Here is a 26,353-nt window from a genome sequence, read left to right as displayed (position 1 = left end):
AAACTAATCTTGCTATGAAAGAAAAAAAATGAATCTGAAAAATCTACAGCTAGCATCACACTCAACGGTGAAATACTGAAAGCACCTCTCCAAGTATCAGGGACAAGACAAGGATGCCTGCTTTTACCTATTCAACATGGGGCTAGAAGTCCCAGCCAGAGCAATTAGGCAAGGTAAAGAAACAAAAGGCATCCAAATTCGAAAGGCAGAAGTAAAATTATCTCTTCACAGAAGACATGATCTTATATGTAGAAAACTTTAAAGAATCCATACTCTTCCTCCCCCACCCCCCTAAGAAAAACCATTAGAGCTAATTGATGAATTCAGCAGTTACCGGATGTAAAATTAACATGCAAAAATCAGCTGTAGTTCTATACACTAACAATGAATATGAAAAATTAAGAAAACCATTCCATTAACAACAGCATCATAAAAAATATTTAGGTATAAATTTAACCAAAAAGGTGACAGCCTTGTAAACTGAAAATTATAAGACACCGTTGAAAAAAAATTGAAATCATCAGAAACCTCATTGAAAGTAGGGAGGCCAGAATGGGGAGCTCTCGTGCCCTGTGTCAATTAAGAAGCACAAGGGAAACTCTTTATTAATAGCCCTTTCCAACTTCTTTTTGCCCTATAAAGTAACTTCCTCTTTTCTGTTTTAGTGGACTTGTACATGACCCACATGATTGCACATGTTCTGGGTTGCAATTCCTTGTTGTTCCTGAATAAACTCATCTTGCTGGGGAAATATCTGGCTTTTGCTTAAGGTTTAGTTAGTGACCAGTACAGGATCCAGAGAAGAGCCCTAATTGCTCCGAGCCTGGTGAGCAAACAGGTGAGGCACCCACCGAGCCCGCTGAGCTGTTTTCTCTCGGACCCTGGAGCCTGAGAGTAAGTTTTCTCCTGGATCTGAGCTCCCACTCTGTATTTTGAAACTCTCTGGCCTCTGTTTGGAGTCTGTGTACGGCTGTGCCCTCTTCTGTTGAAGTCCTTCTTTACTTGAGAGTACCTGTTTTTGCACTCTGCTTTGGGATCAGGCTGTTTCTTGAGATGCTAGCCTTCATCCTGATCCCCTTGGAAACGGGACTGTTTCTACGGAAACTACGCTGGCCTTCAGTCTGTTCTAGATTAGACTGTCTCACTGAAACTGTGCTTCAGCCTTCAACCTGACTTGTTTTGGAGCAGGCTGTTCTGCTAGAACTGTGCTACTCAGCCTTGACCTGACTCCTTCAGGATCTCGGTATTTCTCTGAAATTGGCTGTTTCAGCCTTTGGCCTGGCTTCTTCTGGATGGTCTGTTCTTAAAGTGGGATGCTGGCATTTGGCCTGCAGACTATTTGGACCGTTGCTCTAGAGAAAAGCCTCTGAATAATGGGATCCCACTTATCTAAATATTTTCCCTTATCAGAAACTGATATGACTAAAAGTAATTTAGAATATCAATGGCCATTATGAACTTTTGAAATCCCCAAACTTACTTTTCTTAAAACCAAACTGGTCAACCATAGTTCTGAAATGAGTGGAACACATATTTCAATTGGTATGTCAAGGCTTCCAAACTTTACTGTGAGTCTAAAATTGCCCCTTTACAAAATGAAGTGTTGCGATCAACTGAGGCAAATAAGCAGGTAAAGAAAAAAATGGCTTCCAAAGCCTCACATTCCTCTCCCTCAGCTTCTTTGTCTCTGGCTCCCCCTCTGGTGCCATCTTCCTCCTCCTCCCAGGAACCTTTCCGCACTCCCTCCTCATCAGCTTATCAGACCCTGTCCCTCTGAAGTTAAGCCTTCTGAGGATCCTAATAAACCCCAAGTTTATTACATTCCCTGAACTAAGGCCAAATTGCATCCATAGTTATACAGCTTCCTGAAGTGCCTGAAAATCCTCATGGATTTGGTGAGGAATTTAATAGCTATTCAAACTTATCAGCCTGGTTTCTCTTATATCAGCTAGTTCATATGCTTGACAGTGAAGGTCAGGCTCGGCACTGAATGAAACTTGCTCGATGGGAACATCCTGAAAGGAATTTAGAAAAACAAACCCTTAACTTTTGGCAAAATGCTGGAACACTCACTGGAGACCTCCACCAAGCAATTACAGTGATTTTCCTAAGCCTGTTGATGGGGGGAAATGCAGGCTTGCTCAAAAAACCTGTTGAAACTGTTCCTATTATAATCGTCCTCAGACTACTTTCCAAGAAAATTCTAATCTTCCTTCAGATGTGGACTCCGCTCGCGCAGCCTTTAACTCTATATGCTTATTACCAGGCTGGCCCGAGATTTCTTTTTTTTTTTTAGTTAAAATGACAAGGATAGAATGGGAGATGATGTCCACTCTAGATTTGGTTAATTTAACAAATGAGCTTGCTCCCAACCTCAATGAATCACCTAGACCAGTGGTCGGCAAACTCATTAGTCAACAGAGCCAAATATCAACAGTACAACGATTGAAATTTCTTTTGAGAGCCACATTTTTTAAACTTAAACTTCTTCTAACGCCACTTCTTCAAAACAGACTCACCCAGGCCATGGTATTTTGTGGAAGAGCCACACTCAAGGGGCCAAAGAGCCGCATGTGGCTCGCGACTTACAGTTTGCCGACCACTGACCTAGAAGAATGCTAAAGTTCTTAATTTTCAGCCCTGGCAAATGAAGGCCCCTATGCAAACCCGAAAGCCTCCTACCTTCTGCCGTTATTGCAGTCAGGACACTGGAAAAAAGACTGTCATAACTGAAACACTTCAGACACCTTCAGTCTTTGAACCAACCCTTCCAATGCCCTCCTAACCCCCGTGATGGGCTCCAAGAAACTACAGGGGCTTTTCCCAACCTTCCCTCTTCATCAAACTGGAGAAACCAGACTCTAGATTGGAAATGAGTCTGTGACACTGGAGCCACACTCCTGATGCTCAACCCCACTGCTAAAAGGCAGGCCTTGCCTCAGAGGGCTAAAACCGTTTACATAGCGGGGATCACTAATACACTGCAGGTTCCTGTCTCTGAACCTATTCCTGAGAAATAGTCACCCTTTTCTTTGCTCCCTGCTCCTCCTCATTTATTAGGCCGAGTCTTCTTAGAAGAGCATCATGCTGGAATTGCTTTCTCCCAAAAAGGGGAAATAATTCTATAATTTGACAGTAACCATCAAAATTGCCAATCAAGTGAATTAAATGACTCTTCAACATCTTTTATTTGCTCCATTTATGATGGCACTATAGCTGAATCTGGGAAAACTGACCACTTGTCCCTATTGGACCAGCTGTCATCCTCTTTATGGGAAAAATCTTCACCTGATATTGGCAGAATCCAAGTGTACTCCTATCAAGATTCAAATACACCCCTCAAAAATTCGGGCCCAGCCAGCGTGGCTCAGTGGCTGAGCGTAGACCTATAAACCAGGAGGTCACGTTTTGATTCCGTCAGGCCACATGTCCTGGTTGCGGGCTCAATCCCCAGTAGGGGGTGTGCAGGAGGCAGCCAATCAATGATTCTCACTCTCCCTCTCCCTCTCTGAAATCAATTAAAATATATATATTTAAAAAATTTTGATATGACAAAGAAAATTCACAGTGCTTCCTTTAAATGAAAAGGTATGTATAGGAAAAAACATAGTATACCATCTGTGGTTTTGGGCATCCATTGGTTGTCTTGGAGCAAACCCCTCATGGATAAGAGGGAGACTACTGTAAATGAGACTTCATCAAAATGTAAAAAATTTTATGTATCAAAGAACACTAAAACAGAGTGAAATGGGAGAAAACATTTGAAAACCATGTAACATAAAGAATTGTGTTAATATATAAGAACTACAATTTAATGACAAAAAAATATGTAAAATGGGCAAAGAATTTGAATAGACACTTCTCCAAAGAAGACATATACAAATGGCAAATAAGTACATGAAAAGATGCTCAACATCACTAATTATTAGGAAAATGCAAATCAAAACCACAATGAGATCACTTCACATCCATTTGGATGGCTATTACAAGCACTTTAAAAAAAACAACACAGAAACTAAGTATTGGCAAGGTTATAGAAAAATTGAAATTATTTTGCATTACTGGTGGGAATGTAAAATGGTGCAGGCATTTCATTGCAAAAAAAATAGATAAAACTAAAATGGTACAGGCACTATGGAAACCAAAAAAACTAAACGTAGAATTACCATGTGATAATTCTATTTCTAGGTATATACCCAAAGGATTTGAACACAGGAGTCTAATTCTAGCTATATACCCAAGAGAATGGAAAATACGGACACAGACACTTACATACCACTGTTCATAGTAGCTTTATTCACAAGAGTCAAAAGGTGGAAACAATCTAAGTGTACATCAAAGGATGAATGGATAAACAAATGTGATATATACACATACAATGGAATAGTATTCACTCATAAAAAGAAATTTTAAATTCTAACATGTACTACATGAATAAAGCTTAAAAACATCGTGCTGCGTAACATAAACCTGAAACAAAAGGACAAATATTGTATGATTCCATTTATATGAAGTGTATGGAATAGTCACATTTATAGAGACAGAAAGCAGAATAGAGGTTACCAGGAGTGGGAGGGAAAGATATAGAGTGGGATGATAAAAATGTTCTGGAAATAAATAGTAGTTTTGGTTCTATAACTAGAATGTACTTAATGCCAGTGAGTTTTACACTTAAATATGGGTAAAATGTACATTTTATGATAAAAATAATTTTTAAATATTGAGGTGAAGAATTAACCAATTAAAACAGATTACATATACAACATAGAAATCTGCTCGTTTCTGAGAAAGCAAATGGATAAAAACAGTGCTTTGTGGAACAACACAGTTCTATACACTCTCATTAGAGCTTAAATATTTCAGTATGTCTAAATGTATCAAAAGGTTTTCTTTTCAAAAGATTCCCTCCCTACATCCATAGTGCTAAATGCACCCCTAAGCGCTTCTTCCCTTCCCCATACCAGAAAGTACACAAAACCCCTCCTTCCTGGCCTTCCTCATGACAAGATGGTGCAGCAGGACCAGATGTCCTGTCTCCAGGCCCCGCCCAGAAAGGACACTGCCCTCCGCACGGAACAGCTCTGCCTCAGACCCTGTCCCTCCCAGAACTGCCTCTGCTCCAGACAGGCATTCCGACAGAGCTGAGCCTGGGCCGTGAGTCAGTCAGCTCTTTCAACAGAGCTGAGTCTATCACAAAGGCACTGACTCTCACTTCAGAGAGGAAAGGAGCCACCAGCTGATTATCCAGTTTCCCTTGAACAAGTTCAATTGAGGTCTAGCTTGTAAATGTGTGGCTGGGGAGAGAAGCAAACAGAAGTGAGTGGCTGGCAAATGGGAAAAAGAAAAGGATGATATTTGAAGCAGCTCCAGAGAAAGAAATGTACAGACAGAAAGGATACACTGACAGTGAGTCAGAGTCCCCAAAATTCCCTGAGCATCACAGTCAATTCAGAAAAGGAACAAACAAGAGACCCACCAACTGGAATGAGTGATTTTCCAAGGGATTTCCCTGAGGAAGCAAACAAATATCCCTGTATTAGCGTCATAATCACTTGTTGGTTTTAACAGAACCAAATCATCAGAAGGCTCAAGTAAACAATGATGCCCAAGAAGTTGAACTGGAAGTAGGGGACCCTTAATTTCTGTAATACTTGGGGATTTAGTCCTCTCAAGCATGTCTTGATTTTGAATTTTTTGAAAACGCAAACCTGTGGAGGAACTACTCTCCTATGTTGACAGGAGTGCAGAAAAACAAGTTCCCTCACTGTTCTGGCAATAATTAATTGCAAACAACCAACTGCTCCAAAGTAGGAGATTAGGTAAATTATAGTACATCCATTTTGTGAACAGCAGTCATTAAAACAATGTTCAGGACATAAAAAAGTGTTCACAGTATAATAGATTTCAATAAAAGATTATAAGAATATATACAGCATGGTCCTAAATTTATTTTAAATGCCTACTTAAATATATGTACAGAGACTGTAAATATATACTAATATGTTGAGAAGGGTAGTTTCCTGGGTAACAGAAATAAGATACACTTTACTTCCTTTCTGTGTATTTTTCTATATTTACCAACATTTCTATAATGAATTTGTATCTTATGTAATCAGAGGGGAAATGTTGCACAGAAAAGGGAATTCACAACACAGGGAAGTATAGAATATATTATATTTTAGATAAAAGTCCAACAAAAAAATAAGAATCTTCTCTCTGTGCTTCTAAAGGTTTAACCTTGAGCTCTCTGGAAAAGTCACTCAACCAAAACACAGCTTCCCCGAAGATGTCAAATGAAAGAGGAACTGTCGGGTAAGTTCAAATTGCACCCCTATTATCTGCTGCAAGACTTCTGAATCACTGTTGTGATAACTGTGGAATTCCAGGTGAAATGGATTCATTTTGGACTCCTAAGGCTCCCACCCAAAATCAGTCATCTGAACTCAGCAATACACCTTCCTAACAAGCTCAAGAAAGAGAAAAACCAAGAGGGGAAAAGTCTCCTCATTACGTCACACATTTCTAACCACCAAACATTAGATTTACAGCCTGCCTTTTAGAATACTATCAGGAGTAACAAAGCCAAATAAAACTCTTCACTAGGCTGGACTCCTCATTAAGCGTTTATTGATCACTCACTATGTGACAGTCCTAGAGTTACAAACATGAGGACAAAGTTCCTTATCCTGGAGACGCTCAATCCCCTGAGGCAGAGATACAATGAAGCATGCTCTGAAAGGGTAAGTGCCACACTGGAAGTTGGTCCAACTGCTGTAGGTGCAAGCAGCAGAGCTTATTAATATAGGGCAGAGCCGGGGAAGGCATCAAAGGCATGGCATTTGAACTTTTTAAGCTGGCATTCTCCAGGCACAGAAAGGAGTCATTGCATTCCTGTCATTGCAAAGCAACAAAGGTAGGAAAGGTCTAGGCCTGTCTGGAAAGGGGTGAGTTGTCCAGCATATCTACAGTGTAGGGAATGTGGAGAAAATGTCAGAAACAAAACTCAAGTTTGGTGCCACCCTCCTCCTACACATGCCAATGGACTTACCATCTTTTCGATGTTTGCTCCCACACTTAAAAGTACGGCCACACAGACCTCCTAGAACAGTGATGGCAAACCTATGACACGCGTGTCAGCACTGACACGCGTAGCCATTTCTGATGACACGCGGCCGCATGCCGAGGATGAAACATTTGCTGCTCCTGAGGATGAAACATTTGCGAAATAATGTTTTTTCCTCAAAGTGACACACTACCCGAGTTATGCTCAGTTTTTTGGCAAAGTCTGACACACCAAGCTCAAAAGGTTGCCCATCACTGGCCTAGAAGCATCTTTCCTCCCTGGCTATAGGTCATGGTCTGTCAAGGAGCCCATCCTAACCCAAACACCATCAGGTTCACCCAGGCAGCCCAGGTGCCCCTGTTATGAAATGTTCAATAGTTACCCAGATAATCTGCATTCAAACAAAATCTACTTGTTTATAAACTGGACACTTTCCTCTAGATCAGTGGTCAGCAAACTCATTAGTCAACAGAGCCAAATATCAACAGTACAACGATTGAAATTTCTTTTGAGAGCCAAACTTTTTAAACTTAAACTTCTTCTAACGCCACTTCTTCAAAATAGACTCATCCAGGCCGTGGTATTTTGTGGAAGAGCCACACTCAAGGGGCCAAAGAGCCGCATGTGGCTCATGAGCCGCAGTTTGCCGACCATGAAACTAGATAATAAAATTTCTCCTGATTCTGTTCAACATTTTTATCAGCCACGTGAAAAAGACACGTTTGTGAATTATGTAAAGGTTCAAAGAAACGATAGTGCTATGCGGGATCACAAACTCAAGTTCAAAAAGGCTTGAGAGGTCACACTGATGAGCCAACCACATCTAGCCCCTTCCCCAATTTAGGACCAACAGGACAGGCCAAATATATTCACCTCAATGAAATGTAATGGAAATAAATGTAATATCTTTTTTAAATGAAACAAATTATTTATGCTTATTATATTTATGCTTATTAGAAGCTGTATACGTTCAGGATAGAGATCTAGCTTAACTTCAGTTCATATGAAATAAAACATAGAGTTTAGTTGCTATGAATTCAATATAAGTAATTAGTGTGAAATAGCAACCTCAAAAGTCACCAAAATCAGGCTTTATACCACATTAACAAAAAATGTCCCCAATTCAATGCTACAAATCCTATCTAATAAAAGAGTAATTAATATGCAAATTGACCATCACTCCAACACACAAGATGGCTGCCCCCATGTGGTCAAAGATGGCTGCCCCCATGTGGACACAAGATGGCTACCACAAGATGACCAGCAGGGGAGGGCAGTTGGGAGGGACCAGGCCTGCAAAGGAGGGCAGTTGGGGGCGATCAAGCCTGCAGGGAAGGGCAGTTGGGGGGGACCCAGGCCTGCAGGGGAGATCAGTTGGGCAGGACCAGGTCTGCAGGGGAGGGCACTTGGGGGGGACCAGGCCTGCAGGACAGGACAGTTAGGGGTGACCAGGTCTGCAGGGGAGGGCAGTTAGGGGCAAACAGGCTGGCAGGGGAGCAGTTAGGCATCAATCAGGCTGGCAGGCAGAAGTGGTTAGGGGCAATCAGGAAGTCAGGCAGGCGAGCAGTTGGGAGCCAGCAGTCCTGGATTGGAGGGGTGCAGGCTGCGCTGAGGGACACCCCCACCCCCATGCACAAATTTTGTGCACCGGGCCTCTAGTATGTGTATAAAACCTTCTACATCCCTGGTATTGAGCTATGTCTGTCAATAATACAAATATGAATATAACATAATTCATAGTTCTAAGAGTTAATAGCCTAAAGAAGTGTTGTTTTTTAACCATAAAATCAATTGAGTTGCCACCAATATTTTTAATGAAATAGAAATGAACAGAAAATATCAGAGTACACTGTACAAAGTATACATTAAGTACTTTTTCATATATGTAGATGTATATCTATATATGCATACACACATAAGAGATCATCTTAAATGTATTTCTTATTGTAGATCAGACAAAAGTTGGAAAGACATTAATCTAATGAAACAGGATTAAATATACCACTGTTAGGTACAAAGTATCATAGAATATCCTATCCTATATAATAAAAAGCTAATATGCAAACTGTCCCCTCGACCAGGAGTTCGACCACGGGGCGGGGCCAGCCGGCCAACCTCTCGCGTCCCCTCCACCAGGCCAGCCCAGCCCAACTGCCCCAGGGCGGGCTGGTAGGACCCCAACCGTGCATGAATTCGTGCACCAGGCCTCTAGTAGAAGTATAAAATCTCCCTGGTTGGAGAAAGAGAAGGGTATGGTCAAGGTTCTAGAAAAAGATTTACGAAAATAACATTACATGAAGGGAGCCTTTACAGATAGAAAACAATCTGAGAGATGAAGACAGGGAAAAGCACCCCATGTAGAAGGAATAATATGAATAAGGACATAATGCAACAAATAACAAGAGGTTTTTAAGAGATGGCAAATGTCCTGGCACACGGCAGCACTGGTATAATTAAGTCAAGACAGAGGGAAAGTGCAGTTTGGCTGAAGTGTCAAGTACAAGGAGGTTAGCGGATGAGGCTGAAGAGGCAAATCTGAGCTGTAACATGGAAGTGCTGTGCACTGTAAACACTTGATGAATGTTAGCTATGTCAACTAGCCTTACTTAGTTCTGGAGCCTTAACCTTATCTCGAAGATCCCCAATTCTAAAATCTTATGAATTACTAAAGGGCTATTTAAGCAAATAATTTATATGTGGAAACAGAACACAAACTTTTAAGAAATGACAGGGAGTCTATTCTATTCAATAAGGAAGAATGTTCTAATCACAGCTATCTAACCATAAAATTGACTGTCCCCAAAAGTGGTGAGGGCACTGTGACTAGATGTATTTGAATAAAGGCCACATGCACATATGTTTGAAGGATGATACTAAGTCTACAATATAAAGCTCTGCATTTATCATACACTAATTCTTCCATCAATTTTGGTTCTCACTCATCAATCTCTAAGATCTCATGAATGAATTTTGAGGAAAGAAATAGATGTAAGCAGGAGGTTGGCATTATATTCCATTGTAGATAAGAAAACAGAACACTCCTGAGTGGCATTTCCCAACATAGTAATTACCTTTACTAGAGTATACTAACGGCGATATAGCCAATCAACTGCAAGTACCTGGGCCACAGCTAAAATAATTTGGTAATGTATCTTATGAAATTTTTAAGTTCCCAGAGCCTTTATGTGGAAAAAAAAAAATCTTGCTTTTCCACACAAAATATGTCAAGAGGGGTTATGCAAGAGTCTTGAGAGCATAATCATAAACATGTTTTTTTATTACAGTAAAAGCATAACATTGGAATTAAAGCCCTAATATAGCATATCCAATAACTCTTACACATTGGGAGTAATTTCAGATCGAATGAAATTTCTTTATAATCAAGAATAAAGACACAAGAATTCAAAAAAAATATTCAAAATACAAACTATTAAAAATTAAAATTCAGCACCAATGTAAAAATATGGTCTGAGTATAAAGTACTTTCAACCTCAATGACCATTCTTTTGAGGCCGTCATACTTCAGAATGGGTCTAAAAATGCTAGAGAGAAAATGGTCTCATGTTTACAATTTAATGTTTCTAAAGCACGTTCTCTTAAAAGAATGCATGACAAAATGAACTGTACATTTGAATAGTCTATAGAATATTGCTGCATACTGCCTTTTCTATTAAAAATGTTGATCATTTCCTGTTTGCTTTATGGGATGACAGATCAAAACAAAGACCTCTTGGTTTGGGAAGGCACTCAATAAATGTGCCTACTAACAATGTCTTTAAAAGAGGGCAATAGTACCCATGCCCTGAATCTGTACTCACTATCAATGTAAATCATTCCATTCAAAAACAGAATACTAAATACTATACTGTCTTAAAAAATGTTTAATATAGAAATAAAATTCCTTAAATATAACTATCCAACTTATTGAAAAGTCTGTAGAAAATACTTTATCTTTCACAGATATACAATACTAAAAAATTCCTTTCAAAGGCAACACCATGCAATAAAAGAAACTGTGGCTCAGAATCCCAAAGTCTTAAGTTCAAATCTCAACTCTGGACTTGCTTAAGTATCTTAGATCACAGCCACGTAACTTCTCTCTGCTCAAGTTTCTTTCTCATTGTTAAAAAAAAGGGGGAGGTGATATTACCGTGTAAGGCTCAAGGAGAATCACGTTGTGGAAGTCCCTGTAAACACTGAATCATAACCTATCAAGCACATCCTCACTTTTCAAAACAAAGTTTAGTCTTGGGATATGACATTTCTCTTCTCCTAGCGGATGCCTTTCCCTCTGAGAGGTATGGGGCCCTCTCAGAGGCTTCAAAGGCTGGAGTGCCTAACGGGGCAAGAACTAAAGAGCCACTACCGTATTTCACTGAGCTGTAGCCCCTTTACCAACAGGTTGAGTGACATTTTGTAAACACTGGTTCTTCCAGTTCCCACAGAAACTTCATAAGTTGAATTTCTTGTAAAGACTCAAAGCTTTTTAAATAAATAAATAAATAAATACCACTACATTAAGCTACATTATAAATGAACCCTCCATGGGGGAGGGTTCCCTCTATCTGGAGAAAATAAAGCAAAAGGAAATCAGGTAAAAGAAAATATGCATTACTTTTTAAATTAGAAAAAAATAAATGTGACATTAGAAAACTAAAATATAAGGTATTCTGGTTGGTAATGAGAAGAAATTTTCAAGGTCTAAGTGGGGATTAGGAAAGAATAAGCAACAAATTCCCTGAATTATTTAAAAATTTGCCTCACGAAGCAGAAAAAGATGACCTCTGAAGCAGTTTCCACCGCTAAGATGCCAAACGAATGCGCATGTCTTCAACCCTGTGCTGCCATTCTCCTTCAGGAGTTTAGCGACAAACACCGTTTTCTCTGCTGCTGCTGTTGGAGGACAGGAAAAGTATTTCTTGGTCTCTGGTTTCCATATTTGGTAGTATGGATGCATCACTATAGGAAAAGACAGATGTTTCACAAAAACAGCTGGATTCTTCTCACCTAACGCACTCGAGCAGGCAGCTTCTCGGAGAGGGGAAATAAAGCAGGGCTGGACGCAAGGCTTCCCCAGCACCCGAGGCCGCAGAAGGGGAGCAGACATCTCTAGCAGGGAGAGACACGAGGACTCGGAACATGGACAAAGGGCTCAGCAAAGAACAGCCTCTTGTAATGCTAGAAAAGAACAGCGTGAGAGTCCAAAGTACCACAAAGTATTGCCCGTTGGCAAGAAGAAACTACGGGGAATAGTCCATTGCTGAAGGACAAAAAAGGACTGGCGGCCTCTGGGAGGCAGTTTCCTTCCCCTGAGGAAGGTAACATCAGCACGGCACCAGGCACCTGCATGGTGCGCCCTCAGTGAGGACCCTGGCACACTGGCTGCTGACTTTTTTGATCCTCGAAAAAGGGCAGGTTCCTCCCCTCCCTCTAAAGGCAACCACAGAAAACGTAATTGAAAGGGAAGCTCAGATATCACCTTGTCCAAAGTTAATAAATCAACAAATTTTAAAATGTTATAAGCTGTACATAATCTCTAAATTATTTTTAAAAACTAAAAGGCAGTAAAATATTACTACAGGATCTCAAAAATCTTACCAAATCAAATCTTACCAGTGCCGTGGGAAAAACTCCTTCCACGGCTGCAACAAGGGCTCCTTCCCTCACCAACATCTGAGCAATTCCTCCAACCGGTGGGAAGTACAAATAAGAAGTTTCCCCCCTTGCTGTAAGGATAATGGGTTAGCAAGCAGACAGAAATCTGTGCTCCAAGTTGGTCATAAAAATCAAAGCTGAGCCCTAGCCGGTCTGGCTCAGTGGACAGAGTGTCCGCCCGTGGAATGAAGGGTCCTGAGTTCGATTCCGGCCAAGAGCACGGACTTCCATTGCAAGCTCAATTCCCCGCCCTGGTTGGGGCACATTCGGGAGGCAACCAATCAATGTCTCTCACATCGATGTTTCTCTCTGTCTCTCCCCCTCCTTTCCACTCTCTTAAAATCAATGGAAAAATATCCTTGGGTGAGGGTTAATAATAACAACAAAAAATCAAAGCTAAAACTCAAAACATTTTCTCATAGAAAAAATAATAATGATTAGATTTTCAAGTTAGTAATTAAAGAAATAATGCAGCTAACATGCCACTTCTAATTGACTATTTTTCTTCTTTTATGTACAATATTTAAGCTACATTATAAATGGACCTGGATTTTATGGACAGGCCTAGGAGTATAGCCCTAGCATGCTTATGGCGGGGGGGGGGAGGGGGGGAGATGTACCCTGAGTTTTGGGCAATTTATACAAGAACTTTCAGGCCGTGACTGAGGAAGGGACAGAAGAAGAAAGCAATGAGAGAAGAAGACAGTTGCCTTGTTTGGCAGAAAAGGCAGCTAAATTATACTAAACCCCAGCTGCTCACATCTTCAGAATAACTCTCTCTCATCCAACAGGCATTTAAGTCCTTCCCTGTGCCCATGCTGTGCCCCTCCACAGGAAATAACCATTTTTCTAAAGCTAAATCCACAGTCCTAGGAAATCAAGAGTTTCATTCCGCCTTCCTGAGTAAATCACATGCTAAATCCTAGCGCGCTGAGATCCACATATGCCTGTCGTGATTACCTTACTCTGCCTCCTTCTCAGAACTCACACACCTGAGCAAAGAGCTACCTCGTGTTGTTATTCCTCTAAGTGCTAAGGGACAATAAGAAATTAACATTTAGTAAGCCCTTGGTAGGCTCTCGTTTGATTTTCACAACCACGGAGGTAAATATTACCCCCAAGTTACACATTAGGAAAATGATGCCCAGTCGGTGTAGCTCAGGGGTTGAGCGTCCCACCCAGGAACCAAGAGGTCACCGGTTTGATTCCTGTTCAGGGCACATGCCCAGGTTGCGGGCTCAATCCCCAGAAGGGGGCGTGCAGGAGGCAGCCAATTAATGATTCTCTCTCATCATTGATGTTTCTATCTCTCTCTCCCCCCCTCCCCTTTCCTCCCTGAAATCGATAAAAATACGTTTTTAAAAGAAAAGGATGTTCAATAACTTGCCCACGACACCAGTAAAGAAGCCAAGACTCACAACTCTGCCAACTCCACTACCCTAGGATTCCTCCCCAAAAGGACAGAAACGGGGTACCCCTGGACAGTCGACCACTTTCACGTCAATTATTCGTTATTCCAGATACGCAGTTCTGAGTGCAAGTTACAGAGAAGACAGGCCACCAACTCTTCACTTCACAGCATCTATTTCGTCTTTAGGGGGGACTCGAAGAGGAAGGGTAAAATGTCCCCCGAGGTGAACCCCTCCCCTGGGCAGCACTGCCCGAGCCCGGCCAGCGGCCTCCAGCACCAGGGCTCCGGTTCTCACCTCCGTCCCAGCGCATGTCATCATGCCCACAGAGCTGAGCTGACCCCAACTTCAGCAGTTAGTTACCTTCCCAAAACAAGATCTGCTACCAGCACAGATCTCCCTGCAAGTCCTTACATTTAAATAAATTCAGTTCGCACATAACTTGCCTGATGGTGTTCCTAAACGTCTGCTACCACTGCCAGTTTAAAAAGTGGTTTTTGTACTGAACTGTGAACTAAATCTTGATTTAGCCGCAGTAGAAAACGGGAAACAAAAATCTATGTTTAGACAGATTACCCATCTATACTTTTCCATTGCAGGCAGCTTAGGGGAGGGGGTGGGGTGGGGAAAACTGTCCACTCGGCATTTTAAATCTGTTTCGAACTGATGGAGAGGACAGGTGACTGACGAGAGCGCAATGTGACCTGCACTCCGCACGTAATTGCCACAGAAGCCGAACGTTAGAAAAGTAAAAGTGACGTTCAACCCCTTAAATCACTTAATGCTCTTTTCCATTCCATGTTGGAAGGCGTGTTTCACCCCTGGAATTGAACCCTTGGAACGGATTAAAATGGGGGGTTCTAAGAGGAAGGACGGTCTCCTCTGAAAGCAGGTGGAACAAAGCCGGGGCGACGGTGCACCCCGCACTTCACGCCCAGAACCTCCCGGATCGCCTCCCACTGGCGGCGGTTGTTTGTAACACCGACGGCCGAACCCACGAAAACGGACCGAGCCTCGGAAGTCAAATGTCTGCAGGGTTGTGAACTGGGAAAATGATGTCAGTGTGTTTTACCCTTCGTTGTGTAACGTTCCGGTCCACAAGCACTGGGCTCCCCGCCCCGGTGCGGAAACTCGTTCAAACTGAGGTTCGGGAGCGGCGAGAACCCGTTTCCAGAGCCTGGCTTCTCGGGTACAACCGCCGGGTGCCCCGCACCAGAGACCTGGGCGGCCGCGGCCCTGCCCGCCCCCCGCCCGCCGGCCGGCCGCACCTGCCCAGGCCGCGCCGCCAGCGCCCCCTGCCGCCCTCCCCGCGCCCGGGACCCGATCCCACCCCCGCGCCTCGCGCCTCGCGCCCCGCGCCCGCGCCGCCCCCGCGCCCAGGCCGCGCAGCCTGCGGGCAGGGCCGGGGGCGCGCGGGCGCGAGCCGAGGCGGGGCCGGCGGGGCCGAGAGCACGGGCGCGCCCCCCCGACCCCCGCCGCCAGGCCGAGCCTCACCTACCTACGCCGTATTTCTCCTCCTCCGTGGGGGTCCACATGGCCGGGCCGGGCGCGGCCCCGCGGGCGCGGCGGCCGGGCGACAGCGCGGCGGGGACGGCCGCGGGCCCGGCTGTGGCGCACCGCGAGCCGAGGCGGGGGCGGTCAGGCGGCGCGGGGCAGCGGGTGGCGCATCGCTCACAGGCCGCCCGGGAGGCTGCCGCCGCCGCCACGTCCGCGCCGCGAGGCTCCGCGGGCGACCGAGTGGTCCCCGGCGGTGTGGGCGAGGGCTCGCCACCTGTCCGCCGCCTCCGCTCCCGCGCCGCCGCTCGGCCCCTCACCGCCGCGCTGCCCGGCTCCGGCTCCGGCTCCGGCGCCGCCGCGGGTCTGGTCGGCTCGCCTCGGCGGGCTCGGCTCCCGCGCATGCGCCGCTCCCGCGCGGGGGCTCGCGCTGCCTGAGCTCGCGCCGCCCGAGCCGCGCGAGAGCCCCCCGCCGCGCCCAGGGCAGCCCGCGAGAGGCGCTGGGGCCGCCCGGCGGAGGTCGGGACGGGCTCCTGGGGGACCCGGGACCCCGGCTGCCGCGTCCACTGCCTCCTGCCGGGCACGTCGAGGTCGCCGCGGGCCCCCTGGCCGCAGAGGGGAGAGCCCATAGGAAGAGAGTGATGCCGTTTGCAGACCCGGCCAGGGTCTCCCACCGCGGAGCCCCAGCACCACCCCCAGAAAGGCCCCGGGGGTCGGGGGGTGGCCGCGGGAGAACCAGGTGGGACATGCTCGCGCCCCTGGCTCTTGGGTCCTCCGGAGGCCCGAGGCCTTCGAGGCCCGTGTTTCGCTGAGTTGGCTGCGTGGTAAATGGGGACAACATTCACAGTCGGAAGTGCCTCCTCCTTGGATCAGGGGTTCCTGCCCTGGGCTCCGCCTCTGCTGCTCCTAGGTCTCTGCCTTCCTGGGTCGGTTCCCAGGACTTTCCTCTTTTCTGTCCCCTAAGAACCTGCTCGTTCTCATGCCGACCAATAGCACCTCCGGACACTAGGCCACCACTCATCAAAGACCAGGCTAGTCTGACAACTGTAGGGCTTTTCCTTTCCAACGATGCCTGGACCACATGGTGTTCCCAGCTTGCATACCAGCAGATCCATCCACCCATCCATCCATCCACCCACCCACCCATCCATCCATCCATCCATCCACCCACCCACCCATCCATCCACCCACCCACCCACCCACCCATTCATCCATCCATCCACCCACCCATCCATCCATCCACCCACCCATCCATCCATCCATCCATCCATCAACCCATCCATCCATCCATCCACCCACCCATCCACCCATCTATCCATCCATCCATCCACCCATCATCCATCCATCCTTCCACCCATCCATCCATCCACCCACCCATCCATCCATCCATCCATCCATCAACCCATCCATCCATCCATCCACCCACCCATCCACCCATCCATCCATCCATCCATCCACCCATCATCCATCCATCCTTCCACCCATCCATCCATCCATCCACCCATTCATCCATCCACCCATCCATCCATCCATCCACCCACCCATCCATCCATCCCCAGCACTACCAAGTGCAAACCCTGGTGGCGTCCCTCCCTATCACTCTTAGACACCCCACTCTTCACAGCCCAGCTGGGTGCCTCACCTCCAGGAAACCTTGCCTGATGGACCCTGCGGCCAGACTGGGTCCTTCCCGTCCTGGGATCCCAGCTGCGTGCCTTTGTGTCTTCTTTCTCCCAAAAGGCAAGCGCCAGGGGAAAGCCACCTTTCTGGTCCCTCAGCACCCAGACTAGCACCTGACAGGTACATACTTGTTGAGTAGGAAGCAAGAGGAGTACAAGAATATCTTGGTAATCGACAAATCTTGTTGAGTCTTCCTTCCCAGTGTCATTTAGGATTGCTTTACTCCTCCCAGGCCTGACTGTGCTCAGCTGGATTCCAGTGGTCCCCCATAATTCCCATTAGTCATGGGGGATGCATTCTAAGACACGCCCCTCCCGTAGGTGCCTGGAACTTTGGGTAATATCAAACCCTATGTTTTTTCCTGTATGTACATACCTTTCTGCTTAAAGGAAGGACTGGACAGCTTCTCTTTGGCGTACCCAAATTGCCAGCATCGGCTACTTTTGCACTTTGGGGCCATTGTCACTGCATGCGATACAGTGACAGTCGACCTGATAACCGAGACAGCCACTAAGTCACTAACGGGTGGGGAGAGTCTACGGCACGAATACACTGGACACAGGGATGACTCACGTCCCGGGTGGAATTTCATCGCGCTCCTCAGAACGGCATGCGATTTAAAATTGATGTATTGTGTTTTTCTGGAATTTTCCACTCAATATTTTCATACTGCAAGTTGAAGACAGGCAACTGAAACCGTGGGACATGAAACCGTGGATAAGGGGGGACTCCTGTATTGCCACCAGCTCCCAGTCCCTATAGGCTCCTCCTCCCACCAATGAAGGCTGCCCACTCCTGCCCCCCCGGAAATGTCCTGTGGATAATTGAGTTTCTCAATAGCTCGGCGCTTTGTTGGCCCGAGAACATAAGAACTGGCCTTACTTAGGTCGCTAACTGTTCCGGAGTGACAGACCACTGCCCCATGGCTGCCATGGAATGTGTGCCGTGGGGTGAAGCCACAGCCCCACAGATCTTTCTCCGGGGAGCTATCCAGCAGTGGGGCCAAGTTACACAGACCTTCTGAACAACCTTCAAGCTCTTATTTCATCCTCTGGTTTCACTCCATCAGCGGGTGTATGTGCTGACAGTCTCAGCGCCTAAAGACGGCTTTTCCCAAAGTTTCCCCTCTCGTTCCCCATCTGAACCCATCTCAGACGGCAGGTTCCCCAGACGCAGACAGCCCCGGTCCAGGACTGCGCACCTCAACCAGAGGGCATCTGATCAGACCCAGGCTCCCGCGGTCTTGCTGTTTGCGCTAAATTTAGGCTGTTTTCCTGAGTGGAAGGAAAAGGGCAGAGCACATGTTCTGGGGAATCCACCTGCAGCGGGCGGTGCACCTGCTCCTGTGCCCTCAGCATCTGCTCTGAGCCCTTCCCCGGGCTCTCGGGGGGGGGGGGGGGGGGGGGTCGGCTCTCACCCGCACATACACGCCCCTCCCGGCAGGAGAGCTGACCTCCAGCTTGCCTCTGAACATCAGGAGCCCGGCGCCCTCCCCTCCTCTCCCTCCCACCCACGCTTCTTTCTGTTCTCGCCATCACCCACCCAGGTTCGCCGTCTGCTCCTCGTCAGGATCTCCAGGAACCCACTGCACCGTTGCTGCTCCCTGTCCCCCATTTTTACTCTGTCCTGCTCCACAGGCTCCTGTGGTCCAGGGACCATCTGCCCTGTGGGTACCCTCATCCCCCATTCCCTCTCTCTTGTGCCTCTTGGTCTGTCTGCGAAGGAGAATCATCCACTCCAGATCCTTTTGTTTCAAGACAATTCCTTTGACTCTCAGTCCTCCAAGTTCTGCTTTCTGACCCTGTCACCTCCCAGAAACTGCTCCCCCAGAAGCCCCCAGGGCCATCCCAACTCCAAACACAAACTGGAGTCTGCCGGTCCCTGGCTCTGGCTTGGTCTTGGCGTGCAGTACCCCTCAGCCCATGAACTCTCCTGTCTTGACACAGAGATCCTCCTCACCGCCCAAGGCGGCTTCCCCAGCTGCCGCTGGCGGGACGGGTGCTGCTCTCCATGAGGCCTCTCCCGCAGCCCTTCCTCACCCCACCTCCTCCGAGAGATCAGTGTGTCCACTTGCACCTTGACAAGCATCTACTTCCTTCTTCAGGGGCAACCATTGCTCTTCACGTGGTTTCACCCCACACGGAGACGGACAAAGTGCCTGCCAGTTAACAGGCACCCAACTCCGACCGCTGTGCTCAGGGGTGAGTGACCTGCCTGCGTGTTTCCTGAGAGCACAGAGAAACAGCTTGTTGCTTCAGCCGGTCGCAAATCTCCAAATTCAGAAACTTGAGTTCATGAGGGTAAATTCCCTGGATATGGGCACCTTGACTTTAATGAAAAATCCATGGAGACACCCTATGGAGCAGCCATGGAAAAGATGAGCAAATTTAGCTAAGCAGCAAGAAAGTTTGCCGTTTGACTTAACATGTCGCTGTGACTCTGGGGATGAACTCATTACCTCTGATGATAAACTGCAACTTGGTGAGTGGGAAAGGAACCCAGTTTTCAGCAGGAAATTCTTTAGGATTGGCGGTAATTCATAATCGCCCATAATCAAACAGATTTTGTACGTAATGCAGACAGCAGCATCTATTTCTGTTAAGTGGAACTTAGGTTCATCAACAATGTTTTTAACATACGCAGACTCCATAATGATTCCCCCCCCGCCCCCTGCCCTCATCACCTTCAGCGAATGAGCCTGGCCCTCTGCAAAGCTGGGTGGCGACCACGCTCGCTGCTGCCTGGAGAATCAGCGGCCTTCAAGGAGCCAGCCAGTCTGATGACTCAGCTCATAAAACAACGTGTGGCCACAGAGATGTTGTTTACTCAGAAGCATCCTGGAGGCTCTTGCTACTGGAGTCAGCAAGCAGTCGGCAAGCGGTGCAGGATGCTCATTCTCCCAGGAGTTTCTGGTCTCCGTGCCAGAGCAACACTCAACTTCCCTCCCCCAGCAGCTGATCTCCTCGGAGGCTCTGTCCAAGCAGGATGGCGGGGAAACTCAGAGCAACACAGTGGGGATAGAGGCAGGGCCAGGTGGGGTGCAGGTGAGCAGTGGGGATAGAGGCAGGGCCAGGTGGGGTGCAGGTGAGCAGTGGGGATAGAGGCAGGGCCAGGTGGGGTGCAGGTGAGCAGTGGGGATAGAGGCAGGGCCAGGTGGGGTGCAGGTGAGCAGTGGGGATAGAGGCAGGGCCAGGTGGGGTGCAGGTGAGCAGTGGGGATAGAGGCAGGGCCAGGTGGGGTGCAGGTGAGCAGTGGGGATAGAGGCAGGGCCAGGTGGGGTGCAGGTGAGCAGTGGGCATAGAGGCAGGGCCAGGTGGGGTGCAGGTGAGCAGTGGGCATAGAGGCAGGGCCAGGTGGGGTGCAGGTGAGCAGTGGGGATAGAGGCAGGGCCAGGTGGGGTGCAGGTGAGCAGTGGGGATAGAGGCAGGGCCAGGTGGGGTGCAGGTGAGCAGTGGGGATAGAGGCAGGGCCAGGTGGGGTGCAGGTGAGCAGTGGGCATAGAGGCAGGGCCAGGTGGGGTGCAGGTGAGCAGTGGGCATAGAGGCAGGGCCAGGTGGGGTGCAGGTGAGCAGTGGGCATAGAGGCAGGGCCAGGTGGGGTGCAGGTGAGCAGTGGGGATAGAGGCAGGGCCAGGTGGGGTGCAGGTGAGCAGTGGGGATAGAGGCAGGGCCAGGTGGGGTGCAGGTGAGCAGTGGGGATAGAGGCAGGGCCAGGTGGGGTGCAGGTGAGCAGTGGGGATAGAGGCAGGGCCAGGTGGGGTGCAGGTGAGCAGTGGGGATAGAGGCAGGGCCAGGTGGGGTGCAGGTGAGCAGTGGGGATAGAGGCAGGGCCAGGTGGGGTGCAGGTGAGCAGTGGGGATAGAGGCAGGGCCAGGTGGGGTGCAGGTGAGCAGTGGGGATAGAGGCAGGGCCAGGTGGGGTGCAGGTGAGCAGTGGGGATAGAGGCAGGGCCAGGTGGGGTGCAGGTGAGCAGTGGGGATAGAGGCAGGGCCAGGTGGGGTGCAGGTGAGCAGTGGGGATAGAGGCAGGGCCAGGTGGGGTGCAGGTGAGCAGTGGGGATAGAGGCAGGGCCAGGTGGGGTGCAGGTGAGCAGTGGGGATAGAGGCAGGGCCAGGTGGGGTGCAGGTGAGCAGTGGGGATAGAGGCAGGGCCAGGTGGGGTGCAGGTGAGCAGTGGGGATAGAGGCAGGGCCAGGTGGGGTGCAGGTGAGCAGTGGGGATAGAGGCAGGGCCAGGTGGGGTGCAGGTGAGCAGTGGGGATAGAGGCAGGGCCAGGTGGGGTGCAGGTGAGCAGTGGGGATAGAGGCAGGGCCAGGTGGGGTGCAGGTGAGCAGTGGGGATAGAGGCAGGGCCAGGTGGGGTGCAGGTGAGCAGTGGGGATAAAGGCAAGGCCAGGTGGGGTGCAGGTGACCGCGGCGGCGTTCTGCCTTCTCTGGAGCAGGAGCTGCCTGCAGCTAGAGCTGATGCCCACCTGCAGACCAGGGGCACGTGGAGGGGCGGCTTAGGGCAGGTGGTACCCACCTCCGCTATCTTCCCGCCAGGTTCCTAGGAGTGGGGCTTGCCCTGGCTAATAAAGCAGCCACAGAGCTAGTTTTCTTCATGACAGAGAGACACCCAAGCTGGTCTCACTTCCCCGCCACCCCTTACGTTCCCCCAAAACAACACCTTCCAGGAAATCTCCTCTCCGGAGGCGGCATCGGAACAAAGGCCGAACAGGGGCCGTGAACCCAGAGATGGCCGGCAATGTTAGGGTGCTTTCGGGTGAAGAGACCTCAGTGCCGGGGAGGATATTATTAGCATTTTGCTTTAAATGGTGTTGCATCTGGAGCTCTCTGCAGTGGGGAGGGCAGGGGAAGAGTGTGAAGAAGAGACAGATTAAGCAGTGCAATATTTCTCTATTTTCCCTAAAATGACAAGCTTTAGCCATCTGTTCCTATTTTATCAACCCATTCAAAATATTAAAATGCAAATTCCTCGCAGTTAGCCAGGGCCTTTCAGATGAGAAATGGCCAAAACTTCCCTGATTTCAGCCTCTGGAGACAGACGTGGCACGTCCAGTTGGGCCAGTGCTCTCAAGCCCCCGAGGGAGCAACACCGTGGATGTGTCCGGCTCTTCGCCTCCTCCCTCCCCCTCGGGACTCGGGGCCACCTGGAGACACCGCTGTGCTGGATTCTCCGTGGCACCCTCAGGGCCTAGCACCCCGGAACTGACACAGAGCAGGTGCTCGTAAACACTGCTTGAAGGAATACATTCGTGAATGAGTAAACCCCCCCACCCCTCTCCCCCAGAAATGTATACCTTTGTCCCAATACCGTTTTTGTTGGTTTGTTGTTTATTTCTGTCCAGGAAAATGGGAGGAGAAAGAACAAAAACCAAGATCCTCCTGGCAGGAAGGGCGAGTCGACAGAAACTTGGCATCCCTCAGCGCTCCATCCCCTTTGAGGGAAATAACGGTGCCCTTGGATTTCTGCACTAAGTCACCAAGGAGGAACCGAAATTAAAAACCTTGGAGAGTAATTAGCAACAAAACGTTCTGATGTCAAGGAGTGCATTTTATGGGACCATATTTATAATATTAATTGGGCCTTCTGCGTAGCCAAATGGTGAAATTATTGCTCCCATACAAATGGGCCCAAAAGAGAAAAACAGCCCAAAATAGCGCAGAGATTGCAAAGCAGGACAGAGGTGATTTCTCTTCGCGGGAGAAGAGACGGATGGCAATGCCTTCCCCCATTCGTTTGCGTTAAAGGCAAAAGGAAGGCTGCTCGGCGCAGCCGCGCCCACTGCCCACCCCGTCTCTGTCTCTGTCTCTGAACTGCTCTGAGGCCGGAGCTGGAAAGGGAGCAGAGACGGCTCCCACCACTCCGCCTGCTTCTCACCTGGAAGCGTGGGGAGCTTTCCCCAGTCTCTCCCCACATGTTTATTGGGCACCTAGCATGGGCCAGGGCACAAAGAGCTCACGTCTTCCCCGTTACAGCGTTTGCCATCCAGTGGAGCGGGGAAGAGACACTGAACCAATTATCACACCGAGGAATCTCTAATTAAAGACATACGTTCTAGGGCAGGAGAGCACAGCGTACAACGTGAGCGCCCGCCCGGGGGCCTGACCTAGTTTGGTAAGTCCGGGAAGGCTTCTTGGAGGAAACAGTGTTTAAACTGGAACCTGACGACGCAGATGAATCAGCCGCGTACAGAAGGAGAGCAAGCGCTCTGGGCAGAGGGAGCGGTATCTGGGGAGGCAGGTCTGGGGAGGAGGGAGCTTGATGTATCCGAGACATGAAAAGGCCAGTGTGGCCCTAGCCAGTTTGGCTCAGTGGACAGAGCGTCGGCCTGTGGGTCCCGGGTTCGATTCCGTCAAGGGCACGTGCCTGGGTTTCGGGCTCTATCTCCAGTAGGGGGCATGCAGGAAGCAGCCGATCAATGAGTCTCTCTCATCATTGATGTTTCTCTCTCTCTCTCTCTCTCTCTCTCTCTCTCTCTGAAATCAATAAAAATATAGAAAGGAAAAAGCAAAGGCCAGTGTGGTCAGGATGTGGCGAGTGAGCAGGCACGTGGACGGTGGGAAGAGATGTGGCTGTAGAGGGAGGCAGGGTTGTGTCTTGGGGCTTTCTGAGACCCATGACATGGGGCAGCAACCATTGCCAGGGCTTGGGGTCAGAAGCAGAGGCGAGAGATGTAAGAACGGGCCCTAGGACCAGGCCCCTCTAGGGGATCCTGGGCTTGTTGGGGGGACAACCCGGGCAAAGGCCCGCCTCCTGGAGTCCTGGCTCGGCCGCATATTTGCACATCCCCCCATTCTCCAAACTCCTACCCCTCCTCTCCCAGGACCACTCGGCTCCCCTCCTCTTTAGCCAGGCCTTCCTGGAGTCTCAGGATGCGCCACCGGATGTAGGCGGAGCCCCACCTCCCAGGCTCGGAGGGAAGTCTCTCCCGCCAGAGCCAACTCTCCAGAGATGGGGGGGGAGGGGGGGCGGGGGGGCGGGGGGTCTGAGCCCACCGCTTCGCCTGCCACCTCAGCACCTTGCTTGTCACCCACAGCCCTGCCCGTGGTGAGGGTCGAGGGAAAGATACGCCCAGAAACAACTGGCCCTGGATTCGATCTGGGGCCACGGCTGAGCTCCTCCTTCCGGGACGCGGAGAAGAGGATGGGAAACAGGCCCTTCCCGGCAGGGTCTCCTGCACACCTGGGTGTGCCCGCGGCGCCGCAGGACCCTGACCCGGGGGCGGGGGGCCAGTCCCCGCTCTGTCACCACTGAGCAAGAGCCGCGCCAGGAGATGGCCAGTGTGTTGTGCCCCCGGCCGCACTGAGGGTGATGGATCAGAATGTACCATGCAGTCTTGCACGATGGAGCCCTCGGGAAGTGATCTGGATCCGGAGCCCTGTCATGCCAGGAGCCGTGGTGATTTTTCACGAGAACTTCTTAGCAGGTGGCCCCGGCGGAAACCCCAACCCCAGCCTGTCGGTCTAGGCTACTGCCAGCCCGGGGCCTTTTTCAAGGGAGCTGGCAACGTAAGAGTTGAGCGTGAGGTCTCTGGGTTCACATCCAAATCCGGCTACTTCCCAGCGAGGTGACCCCAAGCAAGTAGCTCAACCCTTCCGCCCGCAGCAGCAGCTTCTCCCTCGGGGCCGCCTGGGAGGGCGGTGCCGGGAGGCGCTCAGGGCTAGCACAGGTACGCATTCACTCCACACTGGACCTCGCCCCTCCCCAGCCACCCAGACTGCCCCCCAGAAGTGCTGGGTGCCCTTGCATTTGGGGAACCAGGCTGAGAGCTGACTCGGCCCCCCATCCAGCGGGGCTGGCCTCCCCTGTCCGCCTCTCACCAGCCGGCTCTTCGCTCAGCACCAGCCCCTTCTCTCTAGTCGACCCCGAAAGGTATTGATTTCCCTGAGCCATTTCCCTGAGAACCGCCTGTGCCCTCGGTGCCCCGCCGTGGCCTTCCCGTCCCCGGCTCACAGCCCGCTTGCTCAGAGCCAGGGGGTCCCCGGCCGCCGAGGCTCGGCCCTGCTTCACGTGGCGCCGGTTTAAAGGTCAACATGACTTTCTCCCCATTATTGTACTGCGTCTTGTCACACAGACCCTCTCTGTTTCATGCATTAGTCACCGTCTTGCTATCAAATTAAATATTCCTCGGTGGTTATTTTTAGAGAACTCCTTTTCTAACACTACGTGGCGCGGTGATGTGTGAGCACCCACAGCTCCGGAACCCAGCACGAGCAGGCGGGCTCCGAGCTGCGGAGGCTCCGGCTCCTGGGCGAGCGGCCGCCAGGGCCGCGGCGGGTGTGCGCCCAGCTCCGTCCGCGGCCTCCTCATCCCCGGGCCGGGAGGACCGAGCCAAGGCCCAAAGGAGGCTCTTGGCACAAGTGCGAGTGAAGCGACGCATGCAGGTGCCATCCCAGCCGCGTGTCTGACTCGCTCCTCATCCCACGGACACGGGCTCCGGGCCTGACTGTGCCCCTGCCCCGCGCCCCACGGACACCCGCTCTCAGGAAAGGGTCTGCGCGCCTCCTGACTGAGGCCCGATGGCGTGGCAGTGGCCACCCCCCCCCCCCCCCCCCCCCGCTCGCTCCCACAGTCGCCATCTGCTCAGGCCGGCGTCAGTAGAGAAACGAGGCCCTCAGAACAGAACTTCAGACCCACTGGGTTGCGTGGAGGGGGAGGGGCTTGCCAGTGAGCCCCCTGGACGGCTCTGTGCGTTTAAGAAAGCTGTGCATGCCTTAGCCTTAAGGAGCCCACGGTGGAGCTGAAGCAACAAAACCCACAGAAGGGACTAGATGAGAATGCCAGCCCGGCCGGTGTGGCTCAGTGGTTGAGCGTCGACCTATGAACCAGGAGGTCACGGCCCAATTCCGGTCAGGGCACAGGCCCAGGTTATGGGCTCCATCCCCTGTAGGGGCCATGCAGGAGGCAGCCGATCCATGATTCCCTCTCATCATTGATGTTTCTCTTTCTCTCTCTCTCTCTCTCTCTCTCTCTCTCTCTCTCTCTCTCTCTCCCTCTCCGTCTCCCTCTCCCTTCCTCTCTGAAATCAATAAAAATATATTTTTTTTTTTA

General features: G+C 49.7%; 1 protein-coding gene across 7 annotated transcripts in view; it reads right to left on the bottom strand.

Annotated features, from left to right (window-relative positions):
- The window catches only part of DOCK3 (dedicator of cytokinesis 3), a 175,967-nt gene extending 159,979 nt beyond the window's left edge, over positions 1-15,988 (bottom strand). For 6 of the 7 annotated variants that reach the window (XM_079794396.1, XM_079794399.1, XM_079794400.1 and 3 more), the window contains exon 1: positions 15,626-15,781. In XM_079794396.1, the coding sequence (XP_079650522.1) occupies positions 15,626-15,662 (37 nt within the window). In that variant the 5' untranslated portion in view covers positions 15,663-15,781. Of the gene's footprint in view, positions 1-15,625 lie in introns of all 7 variants that reach the window. The other variant, XM_079794397.1, reaches the window with a different exon arrangement.
- Between the last annotated feature and the right edge of the window lie 10,365 nt (positions 15,989-26,353).

The sequence above is a fragment of the Cnephaeus nilssonii genome (genome assembly GCF_951640355.1).
Source record: "Cnephaeus nilssonii genome assembly, chromosome: 17".
NCBI lineage: Eukaryota > Metazoa > Chordata > Mammalia > Chiroptera > Vespertilionidae > Cnephaeus > Cnephaeus nilssonii.
The sequence above is the reverse complement of the archived record's forward strand: the minus strand, read 5'-3'. Positions and strand labels throughout refer to the sequence as shown.